Source organism: Crocodylus siamensis, chromosome 5, assembly GCF_052110815.1.
Source record: "Crocodylus siamensis isolate JL-2025a chromosome 5, ASM5211081v1, whole genome shotgun sequence".
Lineage (NCBI taxonomy): Eukaryota > Metazoa > Chordata > Crocodylia > Crocodylidae > Crocodylus > Crocodylus siamensis.
In genome coordinates, this window is record NC_143399.1 from 203,784,069 (window position 1) to 203,802,019 (window position 17,951).

Sequence of the window (17,951 nt, forward strand, 5' to 3'; positions counted from 1 at the left end):
GTATCCCATCTGACTCCTGGTACTACCCTACATACTGAATCCAGATGGATCACCCCATGTAGCCTGCACGTGTGCTACAAGTCCTACGGCAGGGAGGACAGCATGGTCCCATGATAGGGGTAGGCAGAAACGCAACCTAATTTCAAAGCCCAGTTGGCTCTAAGATGACAGAAACGTGTTAACTAGGATAGTCTTATCTGTTCTGGTCTTGATATGGTTAATGCATTTGGGGTTGCAGACCAAAACTAGGGTTGTATTCACTCGTGCTAACCAGCTACCAATCTAGGCTGCACATCAAAAGTACACAAACCTCTGAAGAGACCTCAGTGGTGAAATCCAGTGGTCTTGAAGTTCAGGGAAGGAGGCCAAGGCTCGTTACAGAGCTGCTTTTTGACCCGGGTTATACCCAAACTCCCTAATGGGGTTCTGAGATACATGCTAAGCCTGTGATAATAGGTTAATGCTACCCTGTCCCTCGAGCCTTTCAATGGGAAACTGCAAATCTTCCCATTCTTGGGACCAGGGTTAGAACCAGAAGCAGAAGAAATGGTTTTCTTCTTTCAAAAACAGCCTGCTTTACCTCTCCAGGAGGATTACAATGCCCCTCTGAACAAGCATGTACATGGCGGAGGGATGATACAGTTTAGCTCACACCGCCCGTCAGCCATGAGAGCCGCGTGCATTGCTAAGACGTGGAAGGACTAGAAGAAAAGAGGCATGAAGCCATGCAAGGTCTTTTGCAGAGCTGCCTTTGAGCCATCCATAACACTGCACTTACCATGGAGAGGCCTCAGCCTTATTTGACTACAGGCTGCAGGCTAGGGACCTACATAGGTCCCTGTCGCCCTCCTATACACAAGAGATTTGGGCCTATTCCTCAGTCTTGCCCCTATTCGATGTTGCTGCAATTCAAGGCATCCTGCAACAGAGCAAAAAGCTCCTGTGGCCTGTCCTACCCTGTGGTGCAGTTGTGCCAGGACCTTCCTTGATGATGAAGGGACTGATCACCCCTCCAGGGTCCAGCCATTCCCACACCCCAGAGCCCCGACCACAGACATTACTTACTCACAGATTCCATAGCCTCTCATTTTGCCTTCAAACCAGTGGCATTTATAGCAGTCAAAGCGATCTTCAGAAACGCGGGGGATAAGGCAGATCCCAAACCTAGGGTCAGACAGGAGACTTCAGCACAGGTGAGGGAAGATAGAGGTGGACTGGATTAACATCAGACAGATCGCCTAGAAATAGGGCCCCTCTAGACGGCTGAAGCTACCTACGTGTCTGCAACCAGAGCCACCTTCAGTATCACCCCACCCTAGGTTTTGATTTAGCTTCCCTCGATCCACCTTATCATGATAAGCCAATGAATAAGAGTAACTACTGAAGCTACAACATCTGTATCATCCATGAGGAAATGCACTCAGCTCAGTTAATCGCAAACAGAAGCATCTAGTTGACCAGGGAGAAGCAGCTATAGCCACGGTGGTCTACAAGACAGGCTGTATAAGGACCTCTCTCTTTCCCCATCCCACCTCATGGGCCAAGTTGGACCCTTGACTTTCTGGGCTAATCATGAATTACTGCTGCTTGGACTAAAGAATGGTGGTTGGAGACATTGGGGTTGGAGACGTTGAACAAGTGCCATTGCAATTGCAAGCTTCATTGCCTTTCCGGCGAGTACGGGGGAGTTATGCTCATGTGGTTGCACTGAAAAAGCTGAGAGATACACTGAAGGGATAAGATTGCTGCTCCGCATCCTGCCTGGGCTAGCAGCTCCTGCATCGTGAGGGTCAGCGGTTCCAAGCTACAAACAAGGACGATACCGCTACAAAGAGATGGGCATTCAACTTTTGGTAGGCATTGGTCCCACATGTTCCCTATGGACTGTGGCCATAACTCTGCAATGCTTCTCTAAAGGTTAAAGCTGGGTGATTATTTCCCCACCCCTCAATTCAGAATGAAGAAAATGGTTGGGGGTGAACTATTTTTTTTTAAATCCAAATAGCTTTTGAGTGTTTATATTTAATCTCCGTTTCAAATGAAAAGTCCAAACATTTGGCTATCTGAGAAAGAACACACACACTTGGACTTGAGATGTTTGACTTTTCAAAATAATCCTGAACAATTTAAATCCCCCCAAGACCCCTTTTTTCAGCAAGAAACTAATACATTTTTTACCAGCTCGACTGCAGAGAATGGGATATGGTGACCAAAAGGTTAAGGCATCTCGTGGTGGAACCACACATGCATGTATGACTTGTGCTCCTCCAGACACATGCTGAAGGATCAGTAAACTCAGCTATAAGTTTACTGTCAAAGGCAACCAGGTGCGATGCTGTCCACATCAGTCCCTTGTGTGCTAACAGCTGATGGAACTGGGGCTAGCTTCCCAGATTAAGGGCAATAAGAAGTCATTTTTTAAATACATAGGGGGCAAAAAGAAGGTCCCGGGTAATGTGGGGCCCTTGCAGGACACGTTGGGAAATTTGGTCGTCACACCAAACGGCAAAGCTAACATGTTTAACGATTCCTTTGCCTCCGTCTTCCTAAGTAGGGACCAGAACAGCCACCTCCATGCTGGGCCCCCCTCGGTCCCCGGGGGAGGCACACCTGGGCCACGGGTTAGCGAGGATTTAGTTAGGGAGCTTCTGGAGGGGTTGGACGTATTCAAGTCAGCCGGCCCAGACGATCTCCACCCTAGAGTTCTAAAGGAACTGGCCGAGGTCATTGCAAGTCCCCTGGCACAGCTTTATGAGTGCTCGTGGTGCTTTGGAGAGGTACAGGAGGACTGGAAGAGGGCCAACGTGGTCCCCATCTTCAAAAAAGGCAGGAAGGAGGACCCGGGATACTATAGGCCGGTTAGTCTTACCTCGATCTTAGGCAAGCTGTTCGAGAAAATTATGCTGGCACACATCCAGGAGGGGCCAGCAGGGGACTGCATGCTTAGGGGCAACCAGCACGGGTTCATCAGTGGCAGGTCCTGTCAGACCAACCTGGTGGCCTTTTACAATCAGATCACCAGATCATTAGACGCAGGGGTAGCAGTGGACATCAACTTCCTGGACTTCCGGAAGGCTTTTTACACTGTCTCTCACCCCGTTCTCATTAAGAAACTGTGGGGCTGTGGTGTAGACACCCACACAGTCAAATGGGTCGCCAACTGGCTGGTGGGCCACACCCAGAGGGTGGTAGTGGAAGGACGTGGGCAGTGGGGTCCCCCAGGGCTCGGTCCTCGGGCCCGCACTGTTCAACATCTTCATCACTGACTTGGATGAGGGGGTAACAAGCACCTGTTCAAATTTGCTGATGACACTAAGATGTGGGGGGACGTGGGCACATTGGAAGGATGCAACAGGCTACAGTCAGACCTAGACAGGTTACAGGGGTGGGCGGATGAGAATAGGATGGGTTTCAACACAGACAAGTGCAAGGTGATGCACCTCGGGAGGAACGACCGGCACCATACCTACAGGTTGGGGAACTCCCCTCTTGTCAGCACGGAGGCGGAAAGGGATCTGGGGGTCATCACTGACTCCAAGATGAACATGGGCCGGCAGTGTGGGGACGCGGTCAGGAAGGCCAACCGCACCTTGTCGTGCATCCACAGATGCATCTCGAGCAGGTCCAGGGAGGTGATCCTCCCCCTCTATGCGGCACTGGTCAGGCCGCAGCTGGAGGACTGCGTCCAGTTCTGGGCACCGCACTTCAGGAGGGAAGTGGACAACATGAGAGGGTCCAGAGGAGGCCACTCGCATGATCAGGGGCAGCAGGGCAGGCCCTACGAGGAGAGGCGACGGGACCTGAACCTGTTCAGCCTCCACAAAAGAAGGCTGAGGGGGATCTCGTGGCCTGTTATAAACTAGTCAGGGGGGACCAGCAGGCACTGGGGGAGTCCCTGTTCCCCCGAGCACCGCCAGGAGTGACCAGGAATAACGGTCACAAGCTGGTAGAGGGGAGATTTAGGTTAGATATGAGGAGGCGACTTCCCGGTCAGGGTGGCTAGGATCTGGAACCAACCTCCAAGAGAAGTGGTGCAGGCTCCTGCCCTGGGGGTGTTTAAGAGGAGGCTAGATGAACACCTTGCTGGGGTCATTTGACCCCAGTATTGTTTCCTGCCATGGCAGGAGCTCGGACTAGATGATCTGCTCAGGTCCCTTCCAACCCTAGAAACTATGAAACTATGAATCCCAATATGACTTAACCATACCAGCCGAAAGGGTCATTAGGCTTGGAATGGACCTTTGACCTTGATTTAAGCTAAAGACTGGGAAAAAAAATAGCAGTACTAGAACCTGAAAGCATGAACACCCAAGCAATAGTCTTTAGGTTGATGAGTAAGGGAAGCCAGCCCTATAAAGACGTACCCATGTTCCAAGCCCTCCTTGAAGTCTCCAACGTGGTTACGTCCATCAGGCCACTTCAGCGTCCCCCTGCAATTCACAGCAAGCATCAGAGAAGCTGATCAACCTCTTTATGATTCTCTGACTTAAGCTAAAACACAAAGGACTACCCATGCCCTTGCTCCAAGACACTTGTCACTAGGCTTGGGACTCTCTTTCTTGGTATAAAAACTCAGGGAGAGTCACAGATTCACAGACGTTTAGGGCTAGAAGGGACCTCGTGAGATCATCGGGTACAGCCCCCCCTGCTCTGGGCAGGAAAGACTGTGGGGGTCAAGTAGCCCCAGGCAAAGTGTGCGCCCAGTCTCCTTTTGAGGATCTCCAGGGTAGGCGCCTGCACCACCCCTGCTGGGAGTCTAGTCCAGAGTCTGGTCACATGAACCGTGAAGAAGTTTTTCCTTGTATCCAGTCTGAAACCTTCTAGTAGTTTATGATCATTGCTCCTGGTTTTCCCCTGGACCGCTCTGGTAAATAGTTGTTGGCCTTGGCCCATGATGCTAGGCCACAATTTGGAACAGGTTTCCAAGAGAGGTGATGCTCTCCCTTACCTTGGGGTCTTCAAGAGGACACTGGGTAGGCATCTGGCTGGCGTCATCTGACCCCAGTGCTCTTTCCTGCCCAGGGCAGGGGGTCAGACTTGGTCATCTGTTGAGGTCCCTTCTGACCCTAGCAGCTATGAATCTATGCTCTCCCCTCATTTATTTGCAAACTGCCACCAAATTCCCCCAAAGTCTTCTCTTTTCTAAGCCAAACAGTCCCGTATCGGTCAGCCTTTCCTCGTATGGATTGCTCTTCAGGCCTCTAATCATATAAGCGTCTCTTCTCTGGACTCTCTCAAGCATGTCCACATCCTTCTTGAAGCGCGGCGCCCAGAGCTGGACACAGTGCTCCAGCTGTGGCCTCACCAGTGCCGAGGAGAGCAGGAGAATAACTTCCTTAGTTTTCCTTGAGATGCATCGGTTGATGCATGTCAGCATCTTGTTTCCTCTGCTAGCTGTAGCATCACACTGGTGGCTCATATATTCATTTTATGGTCAATTATGGTCAATTAGGTCTAGGATTGTTCTCCAGAGTACACATATCGACTCAAGTGTTTGCGCCTTGGTGCAGAGCTAGGAATCAATAAGGAAAGGGCACTCGCATCCAGAGCATTTTTTATAGCCATGATTTCATTCTGCCACGATGATATTCATGGTCTCATTGCAAGTTCAGCATTTCAGGGAACTGAGCTGGGCAAATCCAATTAAGTAACACTTTTGATATATTTGCTGCGAATCGAGACTCAGCTCACTTCACAGGCACCAGGTCAAGGCTGGGATGATTTGGGCATTTTCATCAAGGTGTAAGTGCAGGTCAGAGACAACTCTTTGTTGCAAGAGCTATATCAAGTTTGAATCTTCAAAAATGTTTAGCAACCCAAATAAGCAAAGCCCAGCAAAATTGGTTTGTGAAAGTGTTCTGAGAAGATTTAGGGGCAAACTTTTCCTAAAAATGTTCATTCAGCTCCAGTCCCATTGTCCACAGCATAGTGGCCAACCTGTGGCACATAGCAGGTCACAGAATCACAGAAAATTCAGGTTGGAAGGGACTTCAGGAGGTCACATCTAGTCCAACCCCCTGCTCCAAGCAGGACCAGCCCCAACTACTTCATCCCAGCCAAGGCTTTGTCTAGCCAGGTCTTAAACACCTCCAAGGATGGAGACTGCACCCCCTCTCTGGGTGACCCCTTCCAGTGCTTCACCACCCTCCTCGTGAGAAAGTTTTTCCTAATATCCAACCTCAACTTCCCTTGCTGCAGCTTCGCTCAGCAGAGATCAAGCAGCAGAATAGCAGGTAGGACAGGGAGTACAGAGAAGGAAGGAGAAACCAGAGCAGCAGGTTGGGCTGGGAAAGATCAGAGTAGCCCTTGGGACGGGTGCAGGGCTAATTTGTGACATGCCTGTCAAAAAGGTTGACTTCCCCCACACTCATCTAAAGGCTCCAAGTCACTCTATGGATCTGACAAGTGATTCTCAAATGCAAGGAGGTGCCAAAAACGTGCCCAAGTGCCCAGAGATTGACAATGCTCACAAAAGCTTTTAATTTAGAATTACAGATTGCAATAATAATAATAATAATAATAATAATCTCAGTTACACTTTCCAGATTAGGATGCAGAACTGGAACTCAAGATCTTAATCCTACTCACAGCCCTGCCACTGGGCCAGAAAATACTAATCTTTATCTACTTCCCACTGAAAAGAGGTACTGAGCTCCACTCTGTAAAGTGCTTGGTGATCTACTGATGAAGATCTAGGGATTATTATGCTATAGCATCTAGGAGAGGGAGATAAATAAGTGTACCATTTGAAGAGTAGGTGAGGGAGAGGGAGATGTATTGCTAATTGCTTCATCTGTCAGCTTCCACCCCATGGGGAGTGGAAGGTAAACCAGACAACTCTATGTCACTTGGGGTAAGATGAATTACTCAGGCTTAGCTTCATTTGCTGCAGGATTGGAGTGAATGGATGAAAAGGTTACAGTGAGTCAGCTGATGTACACTCACAAACAGGAAATCCCCTTTATAACAGGATAATTGTTCACCCATCCCTGCCCCGACCACAGATCAGGACACTATAGTATAAGGTGCTAGCCCTATAGAAAATCCATACGTCCTATAGAAAATCCATACTCCAATTTAGGCACAAAGTGAGACAGGAAGGAACAGATGTATGGGCATTATGATGGAAAACCTAGATTTCATAAAATTATGGAGAAGTTGGGCTGGAAGGGACTTCCAGAGATCACCTAATCCAACCCTTTACCTGAGGCAGAATCATCCCTATCCAAACCAGCCCAGACAAATCCATAATCTAACCTATTAATAAAACCTCAATCAACCCTGACAACTCTAGACATCACACCCAGCCTGCCACAGGTAAAGCAAGGGGGACTACGACAACCAAAGTCCTGCTGCTATGAGGGTTGTTAAAATACCTGAAGACCTCCCCTTTTGGTCTGTAGTTTCCTCTTTCTTCTCCTTGTCCCCACCCACGTGCTGTTTTCTTTCCTGCATCAGCACAGAGGCTGAGAACCACCTACTAGTTTCCCAAACACATTTAGCAAGAGCTGCAGCACCAGGGTTACACAACACTTGCATATTTGTATTAGCACATGCACAGAGCAGGGAGCGCATCGGGGATTTAAGTGCTGGAATATAAAAACACAGCGCAGCGCTCATCATGCCAATTTGTGAAATGGGTTTGAAATGCATCTGAATGAGCTTTGACAGTACAGGCACAGAGCCAGCAAGATCAGCAGGATTTGTGCAACCACAGCAGGCCCGCAGAACTGGTGCAAAACTCAGCCAGCCCTTGGAAGGACAGACTCATTCACACGTTAGCAGATCAGTCAAGACATTTTCCTGCTCCCAGATCTCCAACTCTTTAGGGGTCCGGAAGAACTGGACTAAACTAAGGGTTACCGGGATCCAGATATGAATGGCCCATGGCCTAAGAGGTGACCCAGCACAGGACTGTATTATATGAGCAGAAAAGAGCAACCATCCGCGGCATCTAGTGCAGATCAGCTCACCAGTGACCTTACGCGTCAGTAGGCTTGTTATTACAGCTGGGTTCAGGGTGCACTGAAGGGAGCAAGGGTTGACAATAGAGGTTGTCTAATGGCTTTTCCCAGCTCTGCTACAGACTCCCTACAATGCCTTGGTCAAGTCACATAGTTGCAAGGTCTTCACCTGTGAAGTGGCAAAGCACCTTCCAATTTTAGCAGAGAGACAAGTGCTGTCTCTGGACACATCTACACACGGAGCAAGCCATACGGGGTCCTCATCTAATAGTTTCTTCAGGCCCTATTTTAAATTAAATTGGAAGCAGAGGGAAGGGTGTGATCTGACAGTATGCTGTAGAGCAGTAAGGGCCAATCTTTCAGGCAGGCATGTCACAAATGAGCACTGCACCCTCTCCAAGTGCCACTCCGATCTTCATGCCTGCCCGATCTGCTGCTCTGGTTTTGGCTTCCTGCCCCATGCTCCCTGCCTGTTCTGCTGCTCTGCTTTCTGCCCTCTCTGCTGCTGTGCTGCCTGCCCCCACCTTTCCCCACCTGCCAACCCCGATCTGCCATGTGTCACACAGAGCTGCCCATGCCACTTCTGGCACCCATGCTTCAGGTTGGCCACCCCTGATCTAGACCAAGCAGCAGCCCCATTCTGCAGCTGGGGCGAGGGACAGCTGCAAGGGAGCTTAGCTTTGAGCGCGAACTACTTTCAACCCAGCAGACACCACTGCATCCGCCACCACCGCGACAGCCACTGCAAAACACCCTTCATCAGGCAGCACAGGGGGTCCAGGCACAGGCTGGGCCCATGGGACTAGATGGATTTGACACCCCTGGGCTAGATGCCGCAAAATTCAAGGCCAGACATTTGCTTTTCTAAAGAACAGGTCTCAATACCAGAGCTACCGTGTCTGGTATGGAGCACTATTCTCTGCATATGACCAGGATTTAATACCCATGAGGAGTGCTTTCATGGTCCTTAGCACATAAGGATCAAGAGCAAATTGGATGCTTATCTTGCTGGGATCCTATGACCCCAGCTGACTTCCTGCCCTTTGGGCGGGGGGCTGGACTCGATGATCTCCCGAGGTCCCTTCCAGCCCTGATGTCTATGAAATCTATGAAATATGCCCTGAAGTTCACAGTACAAACAATACCACCACCAGCAGGTCGGAGAAGGGTCCCTACGGCAGACCGACAAAGTCCTGAGGACAGAAGGAAGCCGACAGACGACCTGCTCCTATTCTGCCTGCAACCAGCCCACGCTACGATGAGTCCCATTCCTTTAAGATCAAAGAGCCGGAAGCAAATGGAAGTCCTTACTTGCCATGTGGTTTCCCCCAACACCATTCTCCTTCGTACGCCGCGTTCTTGAGCCTGCCCTCCGCCTGGAAGATGTGCTTGAAACAGCGACAGATCGGAGGCTCGTTTCCTCCTCCAGCTTTGCTCCATAAAGGGAAGTCTCTCTTCCCGTTCAGCGCCTGACGCACTGCTTGACTCAGCTTCCACTGCCAGACAGCCTGGGGGCACAGAGCAAGGAGAGGATTTGGGCTACAGAAGGAAAGGAGGGGAAAAAACTGCTCGTGGCAAGATGAAAGTGAACAGAAGGCCATCTCCTGGGCCCCCACATAGTCTATCTACCACTGGGTGTCTGGTTTATCCATCATCTTCTGGTCATGTTGAATCAACACAAGGAAATCCCTCCTGGATATTCCTCTACAGCTCCAATGTTAAATGAAAGTGTTTAACACACCATCTAAAAATCTGACTGCCTTGAAAAGCAGGCTGTTTTGGGAATCTAAGATCTTTTATTGGACCAACTCCGCAGTGGGAGAGATGACAGACAAACTCCCAATGACACAGTTGGCCCAGTAAAAGAGATTACCCCTATAGTCCATTGCTTCTCACATATTTCCCGGACCATCACAGCTCCAGACACCACTTCTGCTCTACTCCGCTGCATGGTGGCATACATGGTCTTATAATCAGGAGGAGCATGGAAGTCTTATCTTGACCAGCAAGAGCAATGCAAGGTGGGATCCCAGGGAAAGGGATTTGACATCAAATTTAAATGTATTTTTTAATGTTAAAGCTTCAGTTACTTTTTCCCTCTCCCCTTATTGCTAACAATCAAGTCATCCTTGATATTAAATGTATCACATCTTCAGAGTGGTTCTAGCACTGCACTCACCCTTATCTGTGGCTCCTTGGTGAAGAGGAAGAACGTATCTTCGGGGGTAATGATGCGGAGACTATACCTGCAAAGCACAGGGCAGGATTAGGCGGGGATAACAGTATATCAAGCCGACCTACAAGACTCGCTGCTTTTACATGTTGAACCAATAAGCAAGTAACTGCAACCTGGGGCTTGTGGATGCCACAGCAGCATTTTGTCTCAGCAAAGACAGACCACTGATAAACCCAGGAGCGCTCAAGTGAGGTTTTTCCACCTCATCCTTCAAGTTAGCAGGCAAATAAGAGCCTAAGAGTGGGTGTTGGTGCTAAGCCTGCCTGGAGTGGCCTCACTGATGTCCTTCTATGTTTGGAGCATGCCTTTAGATGCAGAAAGCGAGGGGTATTCAGCCGCAACGTTGCCAGGTTCGGCCACTGGCGTGGGATTGATAGAGCCCTTTGTTAAAGGCCAAAGCAACCACAGCATCATCTAATCTGACCTTTTGGTATATCACAGGCACAGGATGCCATTTGGGTACCCCTTCATGGAGGCTGACAAACAGATCTTCCAGCAAGGCTGCTAATCAAGGCCAGGTGCACTGAGGTGAAGCAGGTCTTTCACCTTGGACATGCGTTCAGCCTCTATGTGAGATGCACATCTCTTAAAAGTTGTTCTTCTTGCCATGTCTGCTAGATTAAAGACTCCTTTTTTACTCAGTGTGTGCAACTACACATGCGCATTTACTGCACAGTAACCAAAATCTTTGCGCAGTATGGACACGCGTCTACACATGCATGCCCATACTGCGCAGTAAATATGGTGACTGATGCTGACTTGAGTGTAAATTTGATACCTGCGTATCGTGGGAATTAAATTTATGCCCAGTTAGTTACTGCAGTTAGTTACTGTGCAGTAACACACATGTAGACGCCTTACTGCTCAGTAACACCGTGCGTGTGGACTGACTTGGGACTAACTTTAGTCCCAAGTGGGAGCACACACAGCATTAATGCACTTTAACACCTCCACGTGTGGACTCCACCCTCTTCCCACTTACTGCACAGTATATTTAAGCTGGTGTATATGCACGTGTAGACACACACAGTATTTTCTTCCTGAGAATGTACTCAAAGAGCCCTTGAGTCATCTCAGTCTTTCCAAAGCAGCTCTTCTTTTTTCTAAGGTTATGCTTTGCTGGATGGCATTTTATCGATTAATTTTCAAGATGCCAATAAAAGCAAGCACTGCAAAGGTATCAGCTGCCTGGGAAGCTGCCTAAAATGTGTAGTAATCTCATATCCCGCACCCAGCTCCTGCTCACGTAGCCAAGAAGAAGAAGGACATGGGGCACATGATCTCAAACACCAAGCTAACCCCCTTCGCCAAGCAGAAGCATTTCACTCACAGTTCTGGGGCCGGCTTCTCCCCACAGGTTGCATCGACCCACAGGACCTTCAGATCAAAACTCTGAAAGCTGCTTCCCTGAGGGCAGCACAAAGAGAAGCAGGTTGGTTAGGTTAGACAACATCACTGTCTTGGGCAGCACTGACAGACCAGGTCTAGCGTGGCACCCTGAACCTCCCACTCTACCTTCTCGCCCTGATCGCCGCATGCCAACCTGCACTGGAGCAGGGAACGCAAAGGAGGGCCGGGCAGGAAGGGAATTATTTCTATTCAGGGCTTTATTGCATATAATTTTCTAAGGTGAGCTCAAAACTATTGCAGGAAAGAAGGCTTTGGCATGAGTTTTGTGCCTTTTCCCCAATCTGGGTAGGTCTAAAGCTGCTAGTACATAAACTACTTAGCTCAATGTCTAAGCTCTTGTATAGCTTACGGTGTAGCTGTAGCAACACGACCAAAGCCAGCTGCCCACCTATTTAATCAGCCTTTAGGGCAGGCTTGACAGCCCATGCTAGAGTCTATGCTACTCACAACTCTGCTTCCATCAGCACCTGACATAGCTAGTTTCCATTTAGCTTGGGGCATATTTGCACAGGATGCTGTGAATACCCTGAAGCCCTTTCCTTACATCTATTTACACCTAGACCTTGAAAACTTTTAACCACTTGCATAAGCATGTACAAATCTGCACCTAATATTAGCTCTCTTCTGGGCTAGCGCGTGGGCCAGCATTCATGCTGGACAGCCATGTACACGCCAACCAGCCAGGAGCCTGGATTTATTAGGAAGGTATCAGTGGCACAATACATTACTAGTGTGCTGGGGAAAAAAAAAAATTTCTGCTGGTGATCAGAAGTGAATCCAACTCTGCTGTAGTTACCAAATCAACAGGGTAGAAAGTCTTAGCATATGCCTTCGTTGAAAAGAGTCCAAGACTGACTCACCTGAATGAGCACTAGGGCATCACTGAAGAGCAGTACCTGGTCAGACCGGCCCGTACTGGCAAAAATCGGAAGATTTTTGCTGTCCTCCAGCAGCTTGCGCTCAGGAAGACGGAGTGCATCCTGGAAAGGGAAGACAAGGCGTTTTATGAGAAAGAGGTGAAACCCTCTTACTCCTGATCAAGGGCATTGATTAGATCAGAATTAGAGTATATCTTCTTGAAGCAAGACTCCCAGAGAAGCCAGCTGAGGGTTGAGCAGTGGTCCTCAAACTTTCCAGACTCAAGGGAGCCCTTGAAAAATGCCAGCTCTTAGTTTTCACTTCTTTTTCCTTGAAGGGAAACTCCTAAAGTAATCCTTCTGTTGCAAGGAACTCAGAAACTCCACAACAGCCAGAAAGTTTTTAACACTGGATTCCTGTTTGAAATCTCCAGGTTTATCTTGCGACTCATTCTTGTGCACCCAACAGCACTAACATTGCATAGGTCTCCATTGCACCTTTGTAAGCATCCCAAGGCATCCCAGGGTGCATCCCTGTGCATATTCTCTAGACAGGGTGCTCTGGTGCAGGGAGATTTTCCAATCATTGGATGCCTTTCTGTGGTTAGTTTGGTTTCCAGCTATCCATAGCTGCAGGACCCCTAGACAAGGAAGGTAAAATCAACAGAGGTTTAATTCCATCTTTGCTCTCAAGAACAACTGGGTTGTGTGTGCCTGGATACATCTGACCATGGGGGCCTACTTCTAAACCACCTACAGGCCCAGAAAAAGCCAGAGTACTTCTGGTGTGTTCAGGGCTTCATTCGTATTAAGGTTAGCCGCGTTCAATGGGAAGCAAAACGGCAACACCAGGAGCCTCTTACCCACTTCTCTTTTGAAACAAATTGTGTATTTTCCCACCTATGAGATGTCCCCAAATAAAATATGCAACTTGTTTCTGAATAGCAGAATGAAGGGGTGGGAGGAAGAGATAGTCCCTTGAGCATCTCCGCTGGGGAGCAAAGAGAAAACATCCACAGCCAGTAACTTCTGCTTTTTCCTGGAAGAGACTGCCAGTGGCGGAAACTGCTTTATTTCCTGGATCGTAATTTCCAGCAGCTGAATTTTGGAGGAAACGTGTGTGTTGAATGTGGGAAGATATGGCACTTATCCAAATCCCTTAGACCCCATCCTGTGAGTTTACTTCTGGTGGGGCACATCTACATGAAACACTTACTGCGCCTTAGCCTAATAACACTGCGCAGTAGCAGTGGCGTGGCGGTTAAAAATTGTGCTAATCGCCTACCGTGCAGTACTACTGGTAATGTGCAGTAGGTGTCACAAAATAAACATGTGCTGGCGCTATTGCGCAGTAAATGTAGTTACCGTGCATGTACTTAGTACTTCATTAAGCAAGTACTAAACTAAATAGGCAGCAACTAAGGCACATGAATGCATGTGTAGATGCTCCGTGGAGACCCGCTGCAAGAAACTTGCTTAGCTAGAGCCAGATCTTATTAGCAGCTTGCTGCTCCCAGCTGAAGGATCATGGGATCAGAAAGCTAACTAGACAGCCTGCCCATGAGCCCCATATTGTGGCAAATGGTCATGTCCTGGGAGAGGAAGACCTGGGTTTTCCATAAGCCTCTGGAGAAGGTGGAGAAGGAGAGAAGAGTGAGATGGAGTAGCAGCATGGTTTGAACCCTTTAAAAGGAGGCAGGATGGTCTTCTGGGAAGCAGGGTCCTTTCTCAATGAGCATGAAGCAGAAGGAAAGCCGGGCTCCTGGGATGGGAGGCTTGACAGGACTCGCAAGGACTGAGAAGGGATTGTTTGATGTGTTGTTGAAGACGGTAGTGGGAAGACTGGCACAGGAAACTTATGCTATCACTGGGAAGTAGGGATGTTAAATTTGACTCTTCAGGAAAGCCAAATTAAACCCTGGGCATTCTGGAGGTCACTGGGGATGTCTGAACAGACCCTGGGACAACGGCTACGGAAACTAACCCAAGATTGCAAGGACTTGCGTGTCCACCATTATGGCTGCCTGGAACCGTAAGGGAGGCCTTGCAATGATCACACCTTTGGTAAAGAGGAATGAAGCCCTCAATCACAGAAAATAAGGGTGGGAAGGAATCTCAGGAGGTCACATCTAGTCCAGCCCCCTGCTCCAAGGCTTTGTCAAGCCAGGCCTTAAAAACCTCCAAGGATGGAGACTGCACCACCTCTCTCTGTTCCAGTGCTGAGCCACTCCCCTACTGAAAAAGTTTTTCCTAATATCTAACCTCAACTTCCCTTGCTGTGACTTGAGCCCATTGCTCCTTGTCCTGTCATCTGCAACCACTGAGACCAGCCCAGCTCCATCCTCTTTGCAACCCCCCTGCAGGGAGTTAATCCATGGATGTTGCTAGTGCAAGCTCAATGCTGCTCTAGACTGCCAATAGGACCGCCACAGGATGCCAGAGACGGGACGACCATCCAGTCCATATTTATGACTCACTGTGAGTTTGTGCCCCAAGGATCTCCACAGGGCTTTGGTCAAACTGGCTTCATCCAGCACTTGGCTGATGAAAGACTGCAGCTCTGCATATTCCTTGATGGCACTGGTAATCAGGTCTCTCTCAGGGCACTGTTGAGCAGGGAAAGAGAGTTTAGGAATATTTCAGCATCCAGCATATCTACCCCTTCCTATGTCCAAACCAGAAGAGCAGCTATGAATTGCCAGCCTGCAATTCCTTGATGTCTTAGGAGACCTTGTGGCCTCGTCATTAGAGCAATGGGCTGTGGGTCAAGCCTCCTGGGTCCAAACCCTATTTCCAATGCATCTGTTACACTGGGCAGTACCGTACCCCTATCGTCTGTCAGATGTACTACTCCAGAGCCATTTCACTCAGTATGTGGGCCTCTGAAGAGCATCTGGGCATTTGGATGCTGCCAAATTCCCAGCCAGAAAGCTGCTTTGGGGATCATGTTGGCAGTGGTAGGGAATGAGTGACAGCTGCGTTAACCCCTTCACCACTACCGCCAAGGAGCCCCGTGGTCTGGGTCTGATAAGAAACCCATTTGAATTAACACTTTTGATCTATGTGATGTGGGTCCGATTTTTTTTCTCTTCTATGACCAAGACCTTTACTGTAAAATGCTTAAAGACGCTCAAGCAGAACAAATAACTCACACTGATAAAAGACTACCACCTGGGAAACCCTATTAATAAGCGTTTTGGTACAGATGTAAGTCATCTTTGTTATCAAAGCCCCACAGCTCTGGCATGAGGCTATCCCGGCATGCAAAGGTTAGTACCTTTCCAGTGGCCTCGCTCAACCTGGTAAGGATGAGGGAATACTGCTGGACGTGCTCTCGGATGGGTTTCTGGAGGATGGTATGCAAGGCCATGGATACGGAGGTCTCTGGGATCCCATCTGTGAGAAATTGCTTCAGCGCTGTCTTGTGATTCTTCCAAGCTTCGCTATGGGATTGAATCATGGCACAACTTCATTATCCAGTGGTATTATTCAGCCCCCCACAGTGAAGAGCTCTGCTTTTTTCTATCTATCTAAATGACGAGGCGACACGGCAGCCTTGGGAGCTTTTTAGAGGACAACCCTGGTGAATATACCACACGACAAGCGTACGGCATTCAGGCCGCGTTATAGTCCAGCAAGCGAGCCGCTGGACTGCAGACCAATATAGTACAACTATATTAGAGCTGCTGTTTAAGCTTGGGGGGAAAACAATCCGTTTGCAAAGGAGGGCAAATCAATTGAAAGGTGTTCCCAAAATAGTAGCCACTATAGCATTACTTCCCCACGGACTGAATTATGCATGAGGGACAATGCAGCAGCAAACCAAAGCTGATCAAACAACTCAGATTAAACCCTAAAACCAAAGGAGTTCAGTTTTTGTGTCTTCGCAGTGGCCTTTTTGACAGTGCTTGGACAATGGTTGACACCATACTACAAGAAAACCCAGGCTGCTCCTGGCCCCAGCATCAGGGGTGTTGAAACACAGTCGACTAGAGACAATTCTTCTTTAGTCGCTCACTGAACAAAACTGACCAGGAGCGCAGACCAAAGGAAAGTTATGCGTGCAGCATCAGGAGAGAGGGAGTTGACAAGCAGGCTGCAGATCTACACTATTCCTTCAGGCAAATCCAAAAAAACCCTCCAAAAAACAACTTTCAAATAGAAGGAGAAAGCTTTCCGTGTGAGTTTTACAGGCCTGGTGAGAAATTCTCAGTCTTCGGGGTTCCCGACAGTCCATCTGGAGAGACACTGAGTGCTCATAAAACCATTTTCCCTTATAAGATCAACTCTAAAAGGGCCAAGCGTCCATTGGTTCCAATCATCTGATTCCTTCCCACAGTTATTTTGCAGGAAAAAAGTCAGATTCAGTCTTGTTCATTTATGCTGGCCTCTAAATCATTGCTATTAAAAGGATTGTTTGCTTGGGCTTTCCCCACCATACAAGTTGAAAAGTTGCACAAGACATAATCAAGTTGCTGCATTTGGGCTCTTGTCCCAAAAATTAAGATTATTCATTCTGGGTCCTAAGCCTTTTCATCTTCCTATTCTCTGCCTCACTTCTCAGCCAAATTTGCTGGTAGGTGTCAGGACAGGGAACCATATAGGATCCTTTCTCACCAAGACAAGGATGGGACACAACCACTGACTGGTCCTTCTCCCGGTCCAAGAGTAGCAGCATCCTCTTGCTAACATACGGTGATGCACTAAGCACCATCTTCTGAGGCATGATATCTCTCCTTCCCACAGAGGAGCCAAACACTCAGCTGAGTCACTTTATTCGAGTTAAAACATTTCATGCTCTCGTGATGAATACGGTGCTTAGAAACCATCACACTTCAATCTCTACCTCAGTGGTTCCCAACCTCAGACAGACTGTGCACCACCGATTTAAAACAATGCAACCTTCAGAACTACCAGCAATTATTTGTCATATAAAGTAATTATAATCTGTTCATGCATACCATGGACAGGTCGTCTGCGTAATAATGGTGGTACGCGTACCGCCATTTGGGAACTGCCGCGCCTTAATACTAGTGTTGAGTACTTATTTGCAAGTTAACAGAAACCGTATCAAAATCCTTCTCCTCTAACCAAGCCTATCAGCACTGACACCTTGCATTGACCATTCTTGCAGAGGAGACTAGCATCTCCCCTACACTACTATTAGGTGTACCACTTGGACTCATCTTTCAGGACAGAAGCACATCAGCACTGCTACACTGGGATCAGGGAGGATCAAGCCACACACAGCCTGGTGTTGTGTCAAAATGAAGAGGGATGTCTTAAAAAGGAAGCAGCTTCTCACTTAGCCCCACCTAAACGTCCCAGGAACTGGACCAGTTCAGCCTGGTCAGATGAAGGACTTCATTACAGGAGTAAGAAAACCCGCAGCCTGTCCAAGCCTGGAGAGAGAGGGGCACGTGCCCAAATCCACCAGAGAGCTCAGACAATCAGACTTGTATTCAGTGTGAGCACAGGGTCTTC

The 17,951-nt window shown here is 48.5% G+C and overlaps 1 protein-coding gene across 1 annotated transcript in view; it reads right to left on the minus strand.

Annotated features, from left to right (window-relative positions):
* Positions 1–17,951, minus strand: part of ALS2CL (ALS2 C-terminal like) — a 57,157-nt gene that overhangs the window by 23,974 nt on the left and 15,232 nt on the right. Inside the window, exons 5-12 of the mRNA XM_090047963.1 lie at positions 15,745–15,910; positions 14,945–15,073; positions 12,471–12,590; positions 11,531–11,607; positions 10,144–10,210; positions 9,276–9,472; positions 4,365–4,430; positions 1,066–1,164 (exon numbers count right to left, since the gene is read on the minus strand). Of these exons, the coding sequence (XP_089904089.1) occupies positions 1,066–1,164; positions 4,365–4,430; positions 9,276–9,472; positions 10,144–10,210; positions 11,531–11,607; positions 12,471–12,590; positions 14,945–15,073; positions 15,745–15,910 (921 nt within the window). The remainder of the gene's footprint in view (positions 1–1,065; positions 1,165–4,364; positions 4,431–9,275; positions 9,473–10,143; positions 10,211–11,530; positions 11,608–12,470; positions 12,591–14,944; positions 15,074–15,744; positions 15,911–17,951) is intronic.